Here is a 22,357-nt window from a genome sequence, read left to right on the forward strand (position 1 = left end):
GAGCAGGGTTAAAAGGTTCTAAGTGAATAAATACAGTAGTACCTCAGATTACAAACACCTCGGGTTACAAACACTTCAGGTTACAGACTCCGCTAACCCGGAGGTAGTACCTTGGGTTAAGAACTTTGCCCCAGGATGAGAACAGAAATTGTGCGGCAGTGGCAGGAGGCCCCATTAGCTAAAGTGGTACCTCAGGTTAAGAATGGTTTCAGGTGAAGAATGGACCTCCAGAACGAATTAAATTTGTAACCAGAGGTACCACTGTAGGTAACTTGCTGGTCACACCACAGCAGGGCAAAGAGGCTCTTACCTGTGTGACGTTGAACACCAAGTAAGAATAGTCGCCCTTGGCAAACGTGTCTAGGCTCTCGCCGTCATCCCAGTAAAGGTCTCCCCAGGCATTGGCGTTCTGCGACAGGGCCGCAATCAGGTGAAGAGCGTTCCCACTGCCCACCGATGTGCTGCCTCCGAGTTTCTGAGAGGGAAAGAGATCAGCGTGTGAAATCCAGATTCACTGAAAGCAGCCCCAACTAGGGCTGGGCGATGTCTGGTTTTCAACATTGTGATATATCACGATGTCTGAAGTAACACTGAGAAAGGCTGAAAAAGGGGCTGGGATGTGGAGGAAAGGAGGCAGGAGCGACCAGGAGGAAGGGAAGGAAGCGGCCTGCTTGCTCGGGCGAAGGATCTCCTGCCTACTTCACAGCCCAGCCTCAGCCTTGGCAGAGGGAGCCTGAGAAGGTGCTCTGCTTGCCTGCGTATTTGCCTTCGTCTGAGCAAGCAAGGCAGGCTGCCTTTTTCTGAGAGGGGAGTAGGGGCCTCCTAACAACTCTCAGCACCCTTAAAAAAAAACCTACAGCTCCTAGAATTCTTTGGGGGAAACCGTGACTGTCTGAAATGGCGCCAGAGCACTTTAAACGTATGGTGTGGATACGGCCTCAGTTCATAAATTCACAGCAACAAATGTCCAACACTTATTTGATAACAACATTTATACAGTGGTATGCAAGGCCTTCTTTCACTTTGATCTCACTGCACATGGCACTAAACCGGTCTTTATGTCTGTAATTATATTGTTCTAATTGGGGGCAGGGGTGTCAGTCTGGATCAGACCCTGGGTTCCTCCCAGGCCTGCTTAGAAAAGGCTACTGAACAAATTGTAACAGTTCCTTTCTTAAGGGAAAGCTTTGGGCTGGCCAGTTAAGTACCGCGATTTAACGTATCCAAAGGGGTTGCTCTGTTGCCATAGAGACAAATGGATGGGCCTTTTTGCCACCTTACCTGGCAGGATGCCACATCATCCTAGGATGGAGAACAAATTAAAAGGGATTGTGTATAGGAGGGGTGTGTGTATGTGTGTGTGTTGGGCTGATGCTGGAAGCTAGAGGCAGGTCTTGCTCTGTGCATATTATGCACAAACAGCATAATATGCACAAACAGAACTGAGTTCCTCGGGTCTCCAAGCCCCCTCCCAGGCTTCCCTCCTGCTCCCATGTGGCTGGGAAGGCAAATTCAGCAGTTAACCACAGTTTGCTGTGTCGTCCAAAGCTAGGCCTCCAGTTCATCTTTGCTGTGGTTAAACAATGAGCTCCAGCAATTGTGGTTTGGCGTTGGCTTGTTCGAAAGGTAAACCACAACAAAGCCTATAGGTTATCCCACAGCACCGCAGCGGGCAGTATGTGACCACGCAGGTGCCGTTGGACCTCAACTCCCATTAGCACCAGCCAGCAAGGTCAGGGGATAGGGTATGATGGGACTTGCAGTCCCGCAGTATGTGGAGGCCCAAGGGTTACCTACCCACCCCTTATTAAAGAAAAGCCACATGGTGGCAGGTGGAAGAGGGTGAAAACTATCAGGCCTCACCTGGGTTGGCAGGATGGTCCCTTCCCGCACATGCACGTTGATGTGGTCCAGAGGTGCAGCCATCTTCAGGTTCTCCCCGCTGCTGTTCACTGAAGAGCCCTGCAGGGGGCAGCGAGAGGCTGAGCTGTCAGGTTCATGCCAAGCGGTCAGATTACAGCAGCCTCTGCCAGCCTCCCAGCAGCCCCCAACATCTGGAGCATGGGTAGGCAAACTAAGGCCCGGGGGCCGGATCCAGCCCAACTGCCTTCTCAATCTGGCCCGCGGACGGGAATCAGCATGAGAGAGAGAGAGAAAGAGATGGCCTCATCCCTGCTGCTTTCAAAAAGAAATAAATCCGTAGGCACATTTATTAAGATTAGCTGAACAGTGATGCACTTAAAAAAAAAAAAGAAGAGTTAACTGCTGGGTGGTCTGTGTGTCTGTAATTATATTGTTCTAAATTAGGGGGGGGGGGAGTCAGTCTGGATCAGACCCTGGGTGCTTTCCAGGCCTGCTTAGAAAAGGCTACTGAACAAGTTGTAACAGTTCCTTTCTTAAGGGAAGGGTTTGGGCTGGCCAGTTAAGTACAGTGGTGCCCCGCAAGACGAAAAACCCGCTAGACGAAAGGGTTTTCCGTTTTTCGAGGCGCTTCGCAAGACCAATTTCCCTATAGGCTTGCTTCGCAAGACGAAAACGTCTTGCGAGGTTTTTTCCCTTTCCCCCCCTTTTTCTAAGCCGCTAAGCTGCTAAGCCGCTAATAGCCGTGCTTCGCAAGACGAAAAAACCGCTAGACGAAGAGACTCGCGGAACGGATTCTTTTCGTCTTGCGAGGCACCACTGTACTGCGATTCAACACATCCAAAGGGGTTGCTCTGTTGTCATAGAGACCAATGGCTGGGCCTTTTACCACCTAACCTGGCTGGATGCCAAATCATCCTAGGGAAGAGAACAAACTGAAAGGGACTATGTATAGGAGGGGTATGTGTATGTGTGTGTTGGGCTGATACTGGAAGCTAGAGGCATGTCTTGCTCTGTGCCGGACCCCAGAACTAAATTTGGGGCTTCTCTGGAAACCTAAGGGGCCCTTTGGAACTCCCTGCCTATTGAGATCTGGCAGGTGCTCTCACTGCATTTATTTCAGCACCCGCTAAATGTACATTCTTATTCAGACAAGCCTACCCAGATGCTTAGAAAGTTTGTATAGGTTTCGAATTGCTTTAGTCCAGGGTTTCCCAAACTTGGGACTCCAGCTGTTTTTGGACTACAACTCCCATCACCCTTAGCTAGCAGGACAAGTGGTCAGGGATGATGGGAACTGTAGTCCAAAAACACCTGGAGACCCAAGTTTGGGAAAACCCTGCTTTAGTTTATTCTGTTGCGGTTTTAACTATTTGTATGTTTTAAATTATGGCTGCAATTTTTTTAGCGATAGTTTTATCGTTTTATCTTTTTTGGTGAACCGTGTGGAGGCATTTCCCCTACGATCAAGAGGTATATAGTTTTTATTGAATAAATAAATACAGTGGTGCCTCGCAAGACGAAAAGAATCCGTTCTGCGATTCTCTTCGTCTAGCGCTTTTTTCGTCTTGCGAAGCAAGCCCATTGACGGCTTAGCGGATTAGCGCTATTAGCGGCTTAGAAAAAGGGGGGGAAAGGGGGAAAAACCTGCAGGAACTCGCAAGACATTTTCGTCTTGCGAAGCAAGCCCATAGGAAATTCGTTTTGCGAAGCACCTCCAAAACGGAAAACTCTTTCGTCTAGCGAGTTTTCCGTCTTGCGAGGCATTCGTCTAGCGGGGCACCACTGTAAATAAAGGGGAGGCAAGATCTTCTGGGGTGTTAATGCTGTGAGATCCAGCAGAGGAATATTTCCCAGTTTCCTTTCCTGGGGCAACAATGACGACCCAAGCAGAGAAATTATGAGACCATCGCGGCTGGTCTGGCGGGTCGCACGCTCTTACCGTGTAGTAGTCATACCACAAGCCTCGGGGAAAGTAGCCAATCACCAAATTCACGCCAGGCTCCAGCACGGGAGTCAGCAGCAGGCCCCGCCCCCAGAGGAACTGCCTGTCAATGGAGTAAGTGGCCACATCCTTCGGGAACCTAGGAGGGAGAACACCACACACTGATTGATGCCACACATTAAAAGCACCACAAGACCCCTTTAAAAAGCTATGGCTTCCCATAAAGCGTAATGGTTAGAATGTTGGACTAGGGCCTGGGAGGAGCAGGGTTCGAATCCCCATGCATCCATGAAGCTCCCTGGGTGACCTTGGAACCAGTCACCATCTCATCGCCTAACCTGCCTCACAGGAAGGAGGAGAACTACGCAAACCACCTTGAGATCCTTGGAACACAAAGGTGGTATAAAAATGTAATAAATACAATAAACAAATAAATAAAATGTTTTGTTTAAGGGTGCTGAGAGTTGTTAGGAGTCCCTTATTACCATTATCGTTATTATTCATTCAGTTTATATACCGTCCTTTATCAAAAGATCTTAATGTACAATGTTAAAAACACATGACAGAACATTAATGATACAAACTTTAAATGAAAAGTAGGCTAACAGACAGCCTAAAAAATGAATCAAAAGCATACTGACAGACAGCCCAATAATAATAAAATAATCATTATAATAACAGTCTCCTGTCCCACATTTTCGCAGGCCATAGATTATTTAATAGCCATAAGGTTAAGGTAAAGGTAAAGGGACCCCTGACCATTAGGTGCAGTTGTGACTGACTCTGGGGTTGCAGCGCTCATCTCACTTTACTGGCCGAGGGAGCCGGCGTACAGCTTCCGGGTCATGTGGCCAGCATGACTAAGCCGCTTCTGGCGAACCAGAGCAGTGCACGGAAATGCCGTTTACCTTCCTGCCAGAGCGGTACCTATTGATCTACTTGCACTTTGACTTGCCTTCGAACTGCTAGGTTGGCAGGAGCAGGGACCGAGCAACAGGAGCTCACCCTGTCGCGGGGATTCGAACCATGACCTTCTGATCGGCAAGTCCTAGGCTCTGTGGTTTAACCCACAGCGCCACCCGCACCCCATTTAACAGCCATAGGCCCTGGTAAAGAGGAATGTTTTTGCCTGGCACCTAAAGACATGCAATGATGGCACCTCCAAGAGCTGCAATTCCCAATTTCCTGGGAAGACTAATGGAGTGTCAAACCAGAATGGGAATGGAGGTTCTGAGAAGGGAACAGGGGCTCCTAACAACTCACAGCACCCTTAGCAAACTACGACTCCCACAACTCTTTGTGGGAGGAGCCATTGCTTTTTAAAGCAGTAGCACAGAGCTTTAACTGTGTGGCGTGAATGTGGCTTGGGTGTCCCAGGTTGAAAGTGCCCCCACCTCTGGTTTAATGGGTTCCTGATTCTGTTAGGGACCTTGAATTTCCTGTGGATAACCCCACCCCCCGGGAAGAGGGCTTTGGCAAGGCAAGGGAGAGAGCTGCGCCGTTCTCTTAGCCCTGAACCATGCCCACTTTACAAGCCCCCTGGAAATCAGCACAATTCCTTACTCAAAGAAGAGAGGCCGGGCCACGGTGTCCCCTTGCAGGTGAGCCCGGTGGAAGAGGGAGTAGAGGTACGGCAAGAGGGCATAGCGGACCTCTAGTGCTGTCTTCATGGCAGTTCGTGCGGCAGGGCTGAACGCAGAGGGATCCTGGGCCTGAAGAGAAGGGTGGAAAACAACAGTAGGCAAATGAGCTAAAACGGTGGCACGCAGAAGACCAGGGCAAAGGAAGCTGTGTGGCGTAGGGGTTAAGAGTCCTTGCATAGGACCCGGGAGACCGGGGTTCCAATTTCCACTTGGCCATGAAAGGTCACTGCCCTTATCCTAACCTACGTCACAAAGTCGTTGTGGGGATTAAATGAGGAGTGGGGAGAACCAAGTGCAACAAACAAACAAACAAAAATGGTCCAGATTGTGCAGAAACTTGAACTTTTTTAAAAAAATGAATTAAATACTGTATGCTTACATTGTTGCAACCTGCCCTGGGATCTTATGGTGAAGGGCAGGGAAGACATCAAATAAATAAGAAAACAAACCCAACAATGATGGGAAGCTGAATTCAGAGCTTTCTTTACCCTGCTCTGAGTCGTATCTGAGGATCAATTCAGAAAATCATGTTCTGCATCAGGTGCGACCAAACACTTTGAAAGAAGGGGCAAAATAATGTCAACGGCATAAAGCAAACTGGGTGGTTTGGTTACCAGCACTCAAAAGAGGCTCCTTCTTGCATCAGCTCACGGCTTCCCAATTGGAGAAGCAGACTCAGATCAGAGACTCATGCAGAGTGGCGATGGAGCACTCTGAGGAAGACAGGCAGACCTTACTGTCTTACCCAAAAACAAATCGTGCTGCACATTAGCAAAGTGTGCCTCCAATTCTGGTTTTGAAGAATTTTTATTAACGAAAACAAGAGAAGCAAAAAGTTTTAACTCAAAGGCTGTGAGGGTGGGAATGCATTAGCTAATCGGAAGTTTGAGAAACACTTAAGGTGAGTCCCCATCCTGCCCCCAGCAGCTTCACCTTCACATCCTGGGTGTTGTGGTTTCGTGCAAAGGGGTAGAAGGCTCCCAACTGCATCCAGCGAGTGCAAAGCTCCTCCGAAGTGGAGCCCGAGAAGCCGCAGATGTCTGCCCCAACCAACGGGATCCCAAAGAGGCTGAAGCTGAGCACCCCTGAGGATTCAGGCAGAGGGGAATGGAGTCAGTAGTGGCCAGGCGATTACTGACATTAACACCTGGATGAATTTCAGATTAGATCACCGCAATGCATTGTTTATGGGGCAGCCCTTGGAGACAGTCCGAAACCCCCGACTGGTACAGAATGCAGCCACCTGCCTATGGACACTATGCCTGTTTTAAAACAACTTCACTGCTTCCAGTCTTTTTCCAGGTCCAATTGAAGGAGCATGGTTAAACAGGTCTGGAAGGAGCCAGATCTAGGATTGTTCCATAAAAAACACCCAGTGTTAGTGAAGTTAGCCCTTTATTCAAAGAAACCCAAACAGTGCAGGCCTAACGATCACAGCAATTCTTCCCGGTAGGTCTTGCCCCAAAGAGGCAAGGTCCCTGCCTACCCACCACTGCCTAAGTCTCCTCCTCCCCAGGGTTTCCCCCAAGCAATCTGAGACTGTGTTAGTGTGCAAACATTCTTTCCTCTGCTCTTTTCATTTCTCTGCATGTTCTAGGAGACCGGGGGGAGGGAGCTGGTTGCAGCAAGAGGGTGGGACTCACTGGCTTTTTCAGCAGCCTGCCTCATCTCTGTCTCATGGCTGCCACACCCCCTCCTCTCCAGGCTCCACTTCTGTCTCTGTAACTACAGTGGTGCCTCGCAAGACGAAAAGAATCCGTTCCACGAGTCTCTTCGTCTAGCGGTTTTTTCGTCTTGCGAAGCAAGCCCATTGACGGCTTAGCGGATTAGCGCTATTAGTGGTTTAGCGGCTTTTAGCGGCTTATCGGCTTAGCAGATAAGCGGCTTAGCGGCTTAGAAAAAGGGGGGGAAAGGGGAAAAAACCCGCAGGAACTCGCAAGACATTTTCGTCTTGCAAAGCAAGCCCATAGGAAATTCGTTTTGCGAAGCACCTCCAAAACGGAAAACTCTTTCGTCTAGCAAGTTTTCCGTCTTGCAAGGCATTCGTCTTGCGGGGCACCACTGTGCTATCTTCTGTAACTACAAGCCAAAGGCTGCCTCCAAGATCATACTGTGAACTGAATGTAAGTAAACTTCTTAATATTTTAAAGAGAAGGCTGTTGTGTCTTTATTGTTTTGAAAAGAGAATAAAGGGGAATTTACCAGGAACAATCCAATCTGGACAAGCCAGACCAGATTGCTTAACTCAAGAGATTCAAATGAATCTACCAACTAGTTTCCTATACAGAGAATGTGCTCTACTACCAGCTCACTGGTGTGAGGAAGGATAATGTTGAATCAATGTATCCTCTCCTACTATCCACAACATTCCCACAAGAATAGGGCGCTGGACTAGATGGGCTATGGGCCTGATCCAACAGCCAGGCTCTCCGTGAGTCTTTCTGGAGAGCTGGAAAAGAAAACCACTTGCACGTACCTGGGATGGAGCAGACCATGTCCTTCCACTCGCTTCTGTTGTCACCAAGCCAGTGCCCTGAATACCTGCCCTGGCTGGGGAAGGAGGAGCGGGAGATGACAAAAGGCCGCTTCCCTCGGATCTTGACTAGTGCGCTAAAAGTGGGGGGAAAGAAAAAGGCAACTAGCAAAAATGTTTGCTTGTAAGCTGAGAGTACGGGAAGGGATGCCAGCTAACTTTGGCCCTGGAAACCAGACATGTCTTGTCTGTCTGTCACTGATGCTCTCATGCCCCAGACAAACCCATCCACCAAGGCGATGGGAGCTTACCTAGCAGTAGCCTTGGCTTCCATCAGCCCATAGAGGTTATGGAGGTTGTAGTGCACAGATGCGTTCTGCCTGGAGGAGGCACAGATGGTCTTGGCGGAAAGGGAATTTCCCAGTATGGCTGGTGGAGAAAGAGAACGGCTGGTTAGAAGTAGTACAACAAATCGTGTGCTTGGCCAACAGATACGAGCTCCTGTCTGGGGTGGTTGACCCATGGAGACCATTTCTCTTTCTCTCTCTCTTCCTGTTGCACACAAACACAGAGGCAGTCACTCAAGAAGGCTATTGTAGGATCATGGGCAGGTACAGCAGGACCTAAAGCATCTCCTTTCTTACCGGGCACGTATGGGGGTTTATCCAGCTCTTCCTGGGAACACCCAGCGGTGGAGCCATCCACAAAGTTCGAAGGTTCATTCATGTCCTAAAGCAAAGAGATTGGGGCCAATTAAAATGTCCCAGTTCACACACTACCCACGGAAATTTAAACTTTCCTCAAGCACAGGTCAGTTGCAGACCATGGGACTTGCCCTGAAGCCAACACGAGCATTTTAAGCGCAACATTTTTTTGTGTTTCGAAGGCACAGATATCTGTGTTTGTTCAATGTGAATGTAGCCCTAAGGTTATGGCCTGACCATAGGTTGCGAAGCAGTGAGGGGTGACCCCCCCCCAGCTCCTCAAATAGGGTTGGCTCAGAAATAAGCCATGCTACTCCCCATCCTGTCTGCAAAAGTGAAAAATAACTTGGCTTGGTTTTGAGCCAATCTGAATTTGGACTGGAGGCCACCAGCAGCAGTTCTGACCTGCAAGCCTCCCTCCCTCATCTCCCGATAAGCCTCCTTGCCTGCCCCCTGCTCTTTCTCCCCCCCCCTTCCTTCCTTCCCACCCACCCACTCACTAGCCCTCCAAACCCCCTTTTCCTGCCCCATATGGCTGGCTGCGGCAGCTGACACTCTTAATTTGGGGAAAAACAGGAGCAGGGAAGAGAAACAGGTCTCTTATCACCTCCCTCTGCTGCCACATCCAAGAAGCCCACGGGGGAACTAAACTATTGAAACGCCTCTTGGGAGAAATTACATTTGCCAGGATCAACTTAGGGGCGCATTTATTCAGGTATTTATTGTGTTTCCATCCCACTTATTTCTCCAAGGAGCTCAATGTGGCACACACGGTTCTTTCCCACTTCCTTGTTTAATCCACATAACAACCTTGTGAGGTAGGTTAGGCCAAGAGGCAGGAACTGGCCCCCAAGGTCACCTTGTGAGTTTCATGGCCAACTGGGGAGTCGAATCCCGGTCTCCCAGGTTCTAGTCTGACATGCTAACCACTAAGCCACACTGCCTCTAGGAAGCTACCTTATACCAAGTCAGACCATTGGCTCACCCTGCTTAGTGCTACCGGCAGTGGCTCTCCAAGGGATTGGACCTGGGACTTTCTACATGCAAGGCAGGTGCTCGGCCAATAAGCTATGGTCCTTCCCCCAGCCTTGCACCTGGTCTGCTGTTTAACAGCACCCCTGGCACTGGGCTTTAATGTTTAGCTCCCACATTGGGTCAGAGGAGTGTGGGATGTGATCCATGAGAGGCAGTCAAGTACAACATTCCTTTTAATGCTTGAGAAGACATGCAAGGGAATGTTTGGTCCAGCCAGTCAAAACTTCTTGTTCCTTCCTTCTGGCTGGAGCATCCTTCCGTTTATATGTGATAGGTGGGTGTGACCTAACCTGCCCAGGTAACAAAAGGACAAGTTATGCAGCACCCTTCCCTCCTTTTGACTTCCTTCTTCGTTTGACCAGCTTTTAGCTAGGACTGCTCTGCTAGCTCTCAGGAATCCAACTGTGAACTGATGTGAGTAAACTTCTTTTATTGACTTTGAATAAGATTGTGGTGTCTTTATTCTTCTAGGAGGGATTCAAGGGAACTTAACAGGAAGGTACAAATCAATCTGAGACAGTGTGCTGGTCCCAGGGGGGATGAGGTACTATTACCGTAGGCCAAGATCAACAGGGAGCCGGGCGGGGTAGCAGGAACGATGGTAGGGCAGAAGCAGGAAGCCAGGCGAGGAACCGGAACACTGGTAGGGTAGAAGCAGGAGTCCAGGCGGGGAACAGGAACACTGGTAAGGCAGAAGCAGGAAGCCGGGTGAGGAACAGGCACACTGGGAGTGCCGAACAAGGACTGGGTAAAGCAGATACTTCACAACGACGTTGCTCCCGCAACCTGGGACCGGGCTGCCTGACCTTTATCTTCTTCTAAGGCCGGGGGCGGTCCCGGCCCCCAGAAGCCCCGCCTCTCTTGGCCTTAAGGCGAGCACTCCTCCTGGGAGACACCAGTTCCCTTCGCCTCTCTGCCCTAAGCCTCTGCAGATCAGGAGAGGCCGAAGGGTTACTGGGCCCCGGGGGAGGCTCACCTGTAGCCACTGAGTCTTCCAGCACCTCTGGGGCCTGAATGATTTCACCTGGTGCCTGCTCTTGAGTTTCCTCAGCAACTAGGCCTTGCCCCAGTTCAGCCGGCCCTGGAGGCGGGGACTCCTGCGCCGGCTGGGATTCCTCCGGATCACTCTCAGACTCGGAATCCCAGGCCATCACACCATCCCCCCTCCCAGGCCCCCCCTCACTTGAGGGCCCGGACCCGGCTTGCTGGGGTACGCTGTATGAAACTCCCGGATGCAGGCAGGTGCGTGGACGTTGACCGCTGGTTCCCAGGAACGGTCCTCTGGCCCATACCCCTTCCAGTCAATGAGATACTGCAGCCTTCCCCTGCGGTATCGGGAGTCCAGAATGCGTTCCACCTCGTACTCAGGCTCTCCCTGCACCAAGACTGGCTGCGGTCGGGGACGGTCCGGGTGGAACTCGTCGGGTGGGGCCACCGGACTCAGAAGGGACCTGTGGAATACCGGGTGAACCTTCAGGTTTGCTGGCAACCGGAGACGGAATGCCACAGGCGAGACCTGGTCCACGATAGGGAACGGGCCGGTGAACCGGGCGTCCAGCTTCCGCGAAGGTCGAGAAGGGTGGAGGTGGCGAGTGGAAAGCCATACCAAGTCACCGACGTGAAGTTCCGGCCCCACCTGGCGGTGGCGGTCGGCCTGGACCTTGTACGCCTCCTTGGCCTGGTGCAGCTGCTCCATCAACAGCTGTTGCTGGGACTGGAGCTCCTGAAGCCACTCTGTCACCGCAGGGACCGTAGATGCCGGCAGCACATCCGGAAACAACCGTGGATGAAGGCCATAACTGGCTTGGAACGGGGTCTGCTGGGTGGACGCATTCACCGCGTTGTTATAAGCGAACTCCGCCAATGCTAGGTGGTCGACCCAGTCGTCCTGCTGGTAGCTGCAGTAACACCGGAGGTACTGTTCCAGTACCGCGTTCGCCCGTTCCGTCTGGCCATCAGTCTGTGGGTGGTAAGCAGATGAGAGACAGACCTCTGTTCCGAGGGCCTGGTGCAAAGCACGCCAAAACCGGGACGTGAACTGAACGCCGCGGTCGGATACTACACGCTCAGGTAGGCCATGCAGGCGGAAGACATGCTGAAGGTACAGCTGCGCGGTTTCCTTAGCTGAGGGTATGGATGGGCAGGGGGCACAGTGCACCATCTTCGTGAAGTGGTCGGAGAAAACTAGAAGGCAGGTGCAGCCACGAGACGGGGGTAACTCCACTACAAAGTCTAGAGAAACTGTGTGCCAAGGACGTGGTGGAACCGGCAACGGCTGAAGGAGGCCGGGGGGTCGCCCGGTAGGCCCCTTGGCCCGCCTGCAGACGTCACAACCAGCGACGTAGCAAGCCACGTCAGCCTTCAAACGGGGCCACCAAAACTCACGGCTTACCAGATGGGTGGTCCGATACCGCCCAAAGTGCCCCGCCGCTGGAGCGTCATGGGTCATCCGGAGAACCTCAGCCCGCAGCGGCCCTGGTGGGATGTACAGGCGCCCGTAGTGCAGCAGAAGACCCTGATGCGAGACCAGCCCTGGATACTGAGGGCATGATCCTTCGGCCAGTTCCCGGAGTCGTTCCTGGGCCCAAGCGTCGACCCGCTGCTGTTCCCGCACCCGAGCCTGCAGTGGCTCAACCTCCTGGGTGGCCAGGAACGCAGCTGGTGGTAGGATCGTGGTGGGTGCTGCTTGCTGAACCGTGTCTGCGTTGTCTTCAGGTTTCCGGGACGGCATCCGCCTTCTGGTTTTGGGAGCTAGGGATGTAGCGGATCCGGAACTGGAACCGGGAAAAGAACAACGCCCACCGGATCTGCCTTTGGTTCAGCTTGCGGGTGGTCTGGAGGTATTCCAGGTTCCGGTGGTCGGTTCTCACCTCCACCGGGTGTCTTGCTCCTTCAAGATGGTGGCGCCAAACCTCAAAGGCCACCTTGATGGCCAGCAGTTCCCGCTCCCACACGGTATAGTTACGCTCCGCTGGAAGGAGCTGGCGGGAATAGAAGGCGCAGGGTAAGAGTGGCGCTTCCGGTCCGTGCTGCTGAGACAAGACGGCACCGAGAGCCGTACTGGAGGCGTCAGTCTCTACCACAAAGGGTCGAGAAGGATCCGGATGTTGCAAGATTGGCGCTCTCTGGAAACAGGCCTTCAACCCTTGAAATGCCTCCTCCGCCTCCTTGTCCCAGGAAAACGGCGTCTTGGGGCGCAGAAGCCGGGTCAACGGGGTGGTGCGGTGAGCATAATCCGCAATGAAGGTCCGGTAATAGTTGGCGAACCCCAGGAAACGCTGTAGGTCCTTGCGGTTCCGAGGTGCCGCCCATTCTCGAACCGCTGCCACCTTCCCAGGATCCATTTGCACCCCACCTGGTGAGAGTCGATGACCCAGGAAGTCCACTGACTGCTGATGGAACTCGCACTTGCTGAGCTTTGCATACAGACGATGCTCGCGCAAGCGCTGCAGCACGGTCCGGACATGGCCCTCGTGGCACGCCGGGTCACGGGAGTAAACCAGAATGTCATCCAAGTACACCACCACGTACTTGTCTAGCAAGTCCTGGAACACGTGGTTGATGTACCGTTGGAACACAGCAGGCGCGTTGCACAAACCAAAGGGCATAACCAGGTATTCAAACTGTCCGTACCGGGTCCCGAATGCTGTCTTCCACTCATCCCCGGCGCGGATCCGAATCAAATTGTAGGCTCCCCGGAGGTCTAGCTTGGTGAACACCTGCGCCCCTTGCACCCGCTCCAGTAACTCCGAAATAAGGGGCAAGGGGTACCGGTCCGGGATGGTAATTTTGTTCAGGGCCCGGTAATCATGGCAAAGGCGGAGCTCCCCACATTTCTTTTTAACAAAGAGCACTGGCGCAGCAGTGGGCGAGGTAGAGGGTCTAATGAACCCACGCTCCAGGTTCTTGCGCAAGAAGTCCTGCAAAGCCTCGCGCTCTGGCTCTGTTAACGAGTATAAGCGACTCACCGGTAGAGGCGCTCCAGGCTGGAGGTCTATGCCGCAGTCAAAGGACCGATGCGGCGGCAGCTGGTCTGCCCCCCGTTCCTCGAACACGTCGTGATAGTCCCGGTACTCAGCGGGGAGCGTCGCAGCCGCCTCCTCAGTAGGCGCAGCTGCTAGCATCTCAGTCTCAGCAGGAGAATTGGGGTCTGGGAAGTGTACAGTCCGTTTGACCCAGTCAATCTGCACATTGTGAGCCTCTAGCCAGTCCATCCCTAGCACCAGGGGGAACCGGGGCATGGAGGCAATATCCAGAGTTCGCATCTCACGGTGCTGCTGGAGGCACAGGACCAGGGGCTGGGTCTCTTGAGTGACGGCGCCCGAACGCAGTGGCCGTCCGTCGATTGCCTCCACCTGTACCGGTTCTGGCTTGTTCCGAAGTGGCACCCGATGCTGGGCAGCAAAAGCAGCGTCCATATAAGAGCGGGTTGCCCCTGAATCCACCAGAGCATGGGTAAGAATCCATGGCCCTCCTGGAGGGTATAGATGTACCGGAACCATAAGGTGTTGTAATTCAATTGGTGCGGCCCCATTCTGTGCTGTTTGGGACCCCCGGTAGCTAGGGCCATCAGCTACTGGGGTTGGCGGTTTCCCTGCGGCTGGCGTTTCTCTGGACAAGACCGAGCGAAGTGTCCACTTCCGCCACAGTAAAGACAGAGATTTCCCTCCCGACGCCGCGCCTTCTCTGCAGGGGAAAGGCGTGGCCGCACTGCCCCGAGCTGCATAGGCTCCTCCGTTAAATCAGTTGTGACCGTGGGGCTGCTGGAAAAAGCTGGTGCCGTGAACTGGAAGTGTCGGCGACCCCGGGCCTGACGACGATCCTCCAACCGATCGTCTATTTGTAGACACCGTTGAATGAGAGTGTCTAGCGTGGTGGGGCGTTCCATTGTGGCCAACTGGTCCAGTACCTCGTCTGAAAGCCCCTCGAGATACTGGTCCCGCAGTGCCGAATCATTCCAGGTCAAGTCCTGTGCCAGCAGCCGAAACTCCGTGGTATATGCGGCCACCGTGGACTTGCCCTGTTTCAAACGCCGAATCGCCCGGTTGGCTTGACTCCCTTTCTGGGGATTGCCGAACGCGGCCTCCAAATGATTGCAAAACCCCGTATAGTCTGCCAGCAAGGGGGAGTCTTGCCTGAGTAGCGGCAACGCCCACTTGGCCGCCTGGTCCTTTAACAAACTAATCAAAAAGTGCACCTTGGTGCGGTCGTCAGGAAAGTTCCGGGCTCGCCCCTGAATATACAGCTTGGCCTGGGCCAGGAACATGGGAAAGCTGGCCGGGGCTCCATCAAATTTCTCAGGCAAAGCCACTGGGTACTTGCCAGGAGCCGGGGCGTCGGCCCCAGGAGCCGGTAGGGCTTCCAAGCGTTGCTGAAGTGCCACAACCGCGTCACTGAGCTGCTGCACGGTGTGAGTCAAGGTCTGGTTCCTCTGGGCCAAATCCACCAGTGCAGCCGCCTGGTCAGCCATGGCCTCTGGCTCTTCCCGAACGCACCCCTACGAAGGGGGAGTGCGGGTAAGGCGGGAGCAAACTGTGCTGGTCCCAGGGGGGATGAGGTACTATTACCGTAGGCCAAGATCAACAGGGAGCCGGGCGGGGTAGCAGGAACGATGGTAGGGCAGAAGCAGGAAGCCAGGCGAGGAACCGGAACACTGGTAGGGTAGAAGCAGGAGTCCAGGCGGGGAACAGGAACACTGGTAAGGCAGAAGCAGGAAGCCGGGCGAGGAACAGGCACACTGGGAGTGCCGAACAAGGACTGGGTAAAGCAGATACTTCACAACGACGTTGCTCCCGCAACCTGGGACCGGGCTGCCTGACCTTTATCTTCTTCTAAGGCCGGGGGCGGTCCCGGCCCCCAGAAGCCCCGCCTCTCTTGGCCTTAAGGCGAGCACTCCTCCTGGGAGACACCAGTTCCCTTCGCCTCTCTGCCCTAAGCCTCTGCAGATCAGGAGAGGCCGAAGGGTTACTGGGCCCCGGGGGAGGCTCACCTGTAGCCACTGAGTCTTCCAGCACCTCTGGGGCCTGAATGATTTCACCTGGTGCCTGCTCTTGAGTTTCCTCAGCAACTAGGCCTTGCCCCAGTTCAGCCGGCCCTGGAGGCGGGGACTCCTGCGCCGGCTGGGATTCCTCCGGATCACTCTCAGACTCGGAATCCCAGGCCATCACAGACAGACTGAATTGTATAATAGTGAGAGGTTCACACGAGCCTGCAACCAGCTGTCTGCTGTGCGTGTATAAAGGGGAATTAACTCTGCTAAGTAAAGGAACTTGCTAGCGCAAGGATATTAATAAACAATATATCATTTCCTGCCACCCTGAAAATTCCCACAAGGAGTGATTAGAGTGACAGACTATGACTTGGGAGACCAGGGTTCAAATCCCCACTCAGTTATAAAGCTCACTGTGTGGCCATGGGCCACTCTCTGTCTCTCAACCTAACCTACCTCACAGGGTTGTTGTGGAGATGCCATGAGGAGTGGCGGGAATCACATACCAAACTTTGAGCTCCTGGGAGACAGAGGTGGAACATAAATGCTTATAGGGACAGAGCCATCTAAAATGTATAGAAACTTATTCATGTATGCTACTACAGTGGCTAGAATGTCACTCGCCCCAAAATGGAAAGAAGTAAGAAGTCCCAGCAAAGGAAGAATGGATACAAAAACTTATGGAATACGCAGAAATGGCTAAACTTACAGGAAGAATAAGAAATCAAGATAACAAGCTTTTTAAAAATAAAAGAATGGAAATGGTTTATTGAATATTTGCAGAAAATTTGTAAGCAGGTAAGATCATTGGCAGGATTATTGTATTAACCTGCAGTTTGATAAGAGTATACAGTGGTGCCCCGCAAGACGAACGCCTCGCAAGACGGAAAACCCGCTAGACGAAAGGGTTTTCCGTTTTGGAGGCGCTTCGCAAAACGAATTTCCCTATGGGCTTGCTTCGCAAGACGAAATGTCTTGCAAGTTCCTGCGGGTTTCCCCCCCTTCCCCCCCCTTTTCCTAAGCCGCTAAGCTGCTTATCAGCTGATCAGCTGATCAGCCGCTGATCAGCTGATCCGCTAAAAGCCGCTAAACCGCTAATAGCGCTAATCCGCTAAGCTGTCAATGGGCTTGCTTCGCAAGACGAAAAAACCGCTATACGAAGAGCCTCACGGAACGGATTAATTTCGTCTTGCGAGGCACCACTGTATATACTTAAAGTAGATGAATAATTGAGCAAATTAAGTAAATATGGATATGCAAAGGATATTAAAAATAAATTTAAGGAATTGCAGAAAGAGGGGGAAGGAAGGCAAGTTTTGAAATGTTAATATGATTGTAAAATTAGTGAAATGTATAAAAATAGTGAAATGCATAAACTTGAAAAGTATAAATAAAATTTGAAAAACTGGAAAAAAAAGAGTAGATGATCCTTTGGGTGACTTCCAACTGTACAGTTCTGTGATTCTAATACTCCAAATCTAATAATCATCACCTCCCCTTTTCGGTGCCCACTCAACTGTTGCAACTTTTCTGTTTAGAAACCGGAAAAGACTGAAGGAGGAACTTACAATCCAAAGGCCATCGAAGGGGACGAGGGAGTGGAATCTTTCCAGGTTTTCCAGCCACCACTGGTGAGTGTTTAGGTTAGAGAAGTCGGGGAAAGCAGTGAGGCCAGGCCAGACCTAGGGGGTGGGGGACAACAGCACAAATCCGATGGATAAAATTCAGGCAGAGTTGAACCCAATCAACTCTCTGCATGGGGTGCAACAGGTTAGCGCCTTATCCAGCCCACCAGGCTTACCTGTATTTATTTATTTTTTAATTCATGTTTGCCATCTAGGCCAGTAGTTGCCACCAGCCTTTGGGTTCCATAAAAGTATCCCCAGTGAGAATATCCTGTACTGAGAATAGCTCTTTGTACAACACACTAAGGAAGATAACAATACAATAAAATTCAAAACAGTAAACTGAAGAGGCAAAACGCACCCTGCTCCTTGGCTCTCACCTTCCCTATCAGAGGTTTTCCTTGGGTGCTGTTGATGAATATTCCACGCTTCAAGCCTTCATCATAAGGCCAGTAAGAGCCTGGAGGTTGGGTGCTGCTGATTCCTGGGTCCTGGGGGGGAAGCAAAAACAGGCTAGGATCCACACAGCAATGAAACCAGCCTCTTGCACCAAATGGATCTTTGGCTACCTGCTTCAAGAAAGGCAGGAAACTCAAATGTTCTGCTGGGCTGGAGCAGTAGTTCCCCAACATTTTCAGGCCACTGCCTCGTTTCCATAATGTCACCCCCCCCCACTGTCCCTGCCACTGTATGTCAGTCGGGTGGAAAAGCTCTATAGAACGGGGGGAAAGCACACATCACTAAATAAAAGGCCATTTGTAGGGAGAACAGGGATCTTTGCTGGAAAGTACTTCTGAGCAAACAGGATTTCGTCCATGGATGAAGGGCAATGCAAGTTTTTATGGGGAAGAGAATGCTATATTTAATGCCACATGGAACCGCTTTTTCCGTTCTCGCTTCTAGATTGCATTTTGCCTCCATGGCTAAATAAATAAAACACACAGGATTTGAGAAATGCAAAGCTCTAAATAAAGGGTCCCAGAATAGCAGCAGCCTTTGACGAAAGCTACACCAGAGCGACAGGATGTTACTAACCTTGCTTGAAAAAATCAAATCGTATCTTGGAATTGCACATTTATATTGCTGGAGTAAGAAAGAAGTGAGAAAAGCAGAGAGAGGTTACCAGAATCATCACGTAGCGCTGCCCATGTTTGTGAAGGTCTTCCACCAACTGGGGGAGAGTGCCAAACTTCTGGGAGTCAATGGTGAAGTCTCGATAGCCATCCATGTAGTCAATATCATTCCACTGAGCAGCCTGCATAAAGAAAGCGTAGATATCATGGAACTGTAGAGCTGGAAGGGAATCTGAGGATCATCTAGTCCAACTGCCTGCAATGCAGGAATATGCAGCTGCCCCATGCAGGGATTGGAACTGGGACACTGGCATTATCAGCACCATGCTCTACTCAACTGTGCTACCTCAGTTGAGAAAGAAACAGTGTTGGACCAGAACTACAGAAAGCTACTAACAGCACAATCCTATCCATGTCCACTCAGAAGTAAGGTAAAGGTCAAGGGACCCCTGACCATTAGGTCCAGTCGTGACCGACTCTGGGGTTACACGCTCATCTCACTTTATTGGCCGAGGGAGCCGGCGTACAGCTTCCGGGTCATGTGGCCAGCATGACTAAGCCGCTTTTGGCGAACCAGAGCAGCACACAAAAACGCTGTTTACCTTCCTGCCAGAGCGGTACCTATTTACCTACTTGCACTGGTGTGCTTTCGAACTGCTAGGTTGCAGTGGCGTAGTGTGGGTTGTCAGCACCCGGGGCAAGGCAAGTAATTTGCCCCCCAACCTGTGGATTTGCGCCCCCTAACCCTAACCCCCAGATGTTGCGCCCGGTGCGGCCGGCCCCCCCTGCACCCCCCACGCTACACCACTGCTAGGTTGGCAGGAGCAGGGACCGAGCAACAGTAGCTCTCCCCGTCGTGGGGATTTGAACCGCCGACCTTCTGATCGGCAAGTTAAACCCACAGCGCCACCAGCGTCTCTCCACTCAGAAGTATGTCCTATTAAATACAGTCTTATTAAATGATTCAGTCTATTCAGTGTTATTAAATTAACTTACTATCAAATTAAGTTAAATTAGGATTGCCGCCTTAGCTATTAAACACACTGGGCGACCTTAGGCGATTCACTCTCTCTCAGCCTAACCTACTTCACAAGGTTATTGTGAGGCTAAAGCAGAAGGGAGGGGGTGTGTACTGTCCTAAGAATATAAGACGAGCCTGATGGAGCAGCTCAGGGGCCCACCTAGTCCAGCATCCTGTTCCTGGCCAACCAGATGCCTGTGGGGAAACCCGCAAGCAGGACCCAAGCCCAAGAGGCCTCTTCTCTCCTGTGGTTCCCAGCCACTGGCATTCAAAAGTACTGACAACCATTGGCCGACAGCGGCTGACAATGGCTCTCTAGGATTTCAGACAGGAGTCTTAACCAGTCCCTCCTTGGGAGATTCAGGATTTGAACCTGAGACCCTTTGCATGGAAAACACCATGTGCCACACCCCTAACCTAACTTCTGGAGGGTCCCTCTTGAAGTTTACCTGCGGGATCTGAAAATTCCTCATGGCCTTGACGATCTCCCAGGTCTCGTTGCTTGTTCCATAGCCCCAGCGGCAGAGATGGAAGCCCAATCCCCAAAACGGAGGCATGGCAGGGAAACCTAAAACAAAAATCAGGAAAGTGTTAGGTGTGCTGCCTCCTCTGCCCCAGAGCCACAGTCTTCTTCCTGCTGTGCCTTTTGACTTGTCCAGGTCGGAGTTTACTGTGTATTTGCAGTTATTTGCGTTCCGATTTAGTCCACATAGTCCAGTGTTCTTTGTCATGGTCCAGTTTAACGGGCGATCAAAGTCCCGGCTAAGGAGGTTGGGATCGGAGACAAGATAGCGAGGTAGGAGCAGGAACGAGAGTCCAGAAGCCAGGGGTCCGAGGGTCAGGAAGCAGGGAGTCACAAAGTCAAGGGTCCGAGGGTCAAGAAGCAAGGAGTCAAGAAGCCGAGGTCCAAGAATCAGGAAGAAGCCAAACACAGCAAGGTGGGAAACAAGTTGCTGTGGCCAAGAGCCGAAGGGAAATGCTGACCTTATATCCCTTCCCGGCTCTTGCCACCAGCTGCAGTGAGTTACCAGTCGGCCTCACCTGTGTGGCCGCACCTTGCCTCTCCAGAACAAACTTAGGAAGGCCCCAGTCCTGTGAAGCCCTACTGGTCACAGGACCTGGCTCCTGCACACACTCCTGACATTCTTCAGTCTTGGGTCCCCAGATGTGGGTGGGCTACAACTCCCATCATCCGCAGCCAGCTTAGCCTGGTGGGCAAGCATGATGGAATTTGTAGTCCACCCACTTCTGGGGACCCATGATGGATGAACACTGTTGTAGTCCACATGACAAGAACCTCAGACAACACCAATCAGCATGATTCACGTTTACCTAGTGCAGGGATAATCCAATATGTTGGGGAAAATTGAGCTCTGAATCACTGCACTTGGGGTCATAGATGATTTGTTTCTGTGTTTTGGGGTGGGTGGATCGACTGTCACCGTCTTCTACTCCACTTTCCACGCCCACCACTTCCTCAACACTCTCTCATTTCTTTTTGTAACTATTTCCAGTATGCATGTGCCACTGACTATCCACACATCACCCCCCACTTTATTAGTCGTTCTGCCATGCTTCCCCAGTATTACAGCATTGTTTCCAGCTGGAGGGGGTGCTCTTGCATTATAGCATAATGAAAGCAGGGCAAACCAGGAACGTTTGTCATGTGAAAAATTGCAGGAGTTCAGCAGGAAGCTGTGGGATTGGAACCGAAGCAGGGTGCCTGCACCCAGACTGTTTATATACTATCAAAAGCACAAAGCACAATAGACAAAGGGACGTTTGGAGGAGCCTATACTCACCAATCACCTGCTGGTACTGCTGGACCACCAAGTTGGGGTCTGGGCCTAGGAAGATGTAGAAATCCAGAATGCCTCCAACGGGTCTCCAGGTGAGGGCAGGTGCCGGCTGAAGCACCACCTCTAGGCAACAAACAGGAGAGAGGAAGACTTAGGGTTTGTCCACGGTTCTGCTTGTGTGGGTTTCCACCTGCCCACTGTTTTCTCTGGGAAAACCAGGGCTGAATCAGAGCAAACATCAATCCACAGAAAGCCCAATTGACGAATGTTCAAGAGTGTGTTTTCCCCGGGGAAAGTGGTGAGGCAAGCGAAAGTGTGTGCTGTACACATTAGTGCGGAGACTTTTCATCTGTTATTTGTCCTGTTTGATTATTTCCATTGCTTTTAAAAAGAAAAAGGGGAAAAAACCGTTTTAAAAAATTTCTGTATTGCTAGGCTTCGGCAAAAAGGTGATGCATAAATATTTAAGCAAATGAATGAATGAATGAAAATAAATGTTGAATTCAAATGGGCAGATTGTTGGGCAGAAGCAAGCTTGGAGAAATCCACAAAAACGGGGAGAATAGAGAAGATCTGTATTTGGTAAACAGAAACCTTTAGTGTAACTGATATTTGAATTTATGGCTTTCGATATCCATCAACCCTCCGTTAAAAAAAATAAAATGCTGGAAATTGCTGGAGGTATAAAGGACTGTCAGACTTTGAAAGGCTGGCATCAGTGGATCAAGTACATCAATTCTGATGAATTTTTAAATTGCAATAAATGTGCAATTAAGTGTTTTACTGTTTTGAATTTTATTGTGTTGTTCTCTTCCTTAGTGAGTTGTGCAAACCACTATTATGAAGGAAGGCACTGGGGGTGACATTATGGATCCAAGCTGGCAGTGGCCCAAAAAAGTTTGGGAGCCACTTCACTAGTTCTTAAGAGCCCTCGGGGACACACCAAGATCCCTCTTCTCCGTTACTCTTCATGGCTTTGCCGACACAATTTGTGTCTTGGAAGTACAGTGGTGCCTCGCAAGACGAAAAGAATCCATTCCGCGAGTCTCTTCGTCTTGCGGTTTTTTTGTCTTGCGAAGCAAGCCCATTAGCGGCTTAGCAGATTAGCGCTATTAGCGGCTTAGGGGCATAGCGGATCAGCTGATAAGCGGCTTAGCGGATCAGCTGTTAAGCGGCTTAGCGGATCAGCT

General features: G+C 51.3%; 1 protein-coding gene across 4 annotated transcripts in view; it reads right to left on the reverse strand.

Annotated features, from left to right (window-relative positions):
• Nucleotides 1-22,357, reverse strand: part of LOC309329093 (lysosomal alpha-glucosidase-like) — a 44,657-nt gene that overhangs the window by 4,187 nt on the left and 18,113 nt on the right. For all 4 annotated transcript variants that reach the window (XM_081839619.1, XM_081839618.1, XM_081839621.1 and 1 more), the window contains exons 6-18: nucleotides 21,171-21,290; nucleotides 19,818-19,936; nucleotides 18,398-18,529; nucleotides 17,655-17,765; nucleotides 17,218-17,331; nucleotides 8,566-8,650; nucleotides 8,233-8,350; nucleotides 7,925-8,058; nucleotides 6,382-6,533; nucleotides 5,369-5,517; nucleotides 3,803-3,944; nucleotides 1,864-1,962; nucleotides 311-475 (exon numbers count right to left, since the gene is read on the reverse strand). In XM_081839619.1, coding sequence (XP_081695745.1) covers nucleotides 311-475; nucleotides 1,864-1,962; nucleotides 3,803-3,944; nucleotides 5,369-5,517; nucleotides 6,382-6,533; nucleotides 7,925-8,058; nucleotides 8,233-8,350; nucleotides 8,566-8,650; nucleotides 17,218-17,331; nucleotides 17,655-17,765; nucleotides 18,398-18,529; nucleotides 19,818-19,936; nucleotides 21,171-21,290 — 1,640 coding nt within the window. The remainder of the gene's footprint in view (nucleotides 1-310; nucleotides 476-1,863; nucleotides 1,963-3,802; nucleotides 3,945-5,368; nucleotides 5,518-6,381; nucleotides 6,534-7,924; nucleotides 8,059-8,232; nucleotides 8,351-8,565; nucleotides 8,651-17,217; nucleotides 17,332-17,654; nucleotides 17,766-18,397; nucleotides 18,530-19,817; nucleotides 19,937-21,170; nucleotides 21,291-22,357) is intronic.

This window comes from Podarcis erhardii (genome assembly GCF_964252035.2).
Source record: "Podarcis erhardii genome assembly, chromosome: 14".
NCBI classification, from domain to species: domain Eukaryota; kingdom Metazoa; phylum Chordata; class Lepidosauria; order Squamata; family Lacertidae; genus Podarcis; species Podarcis erhardii.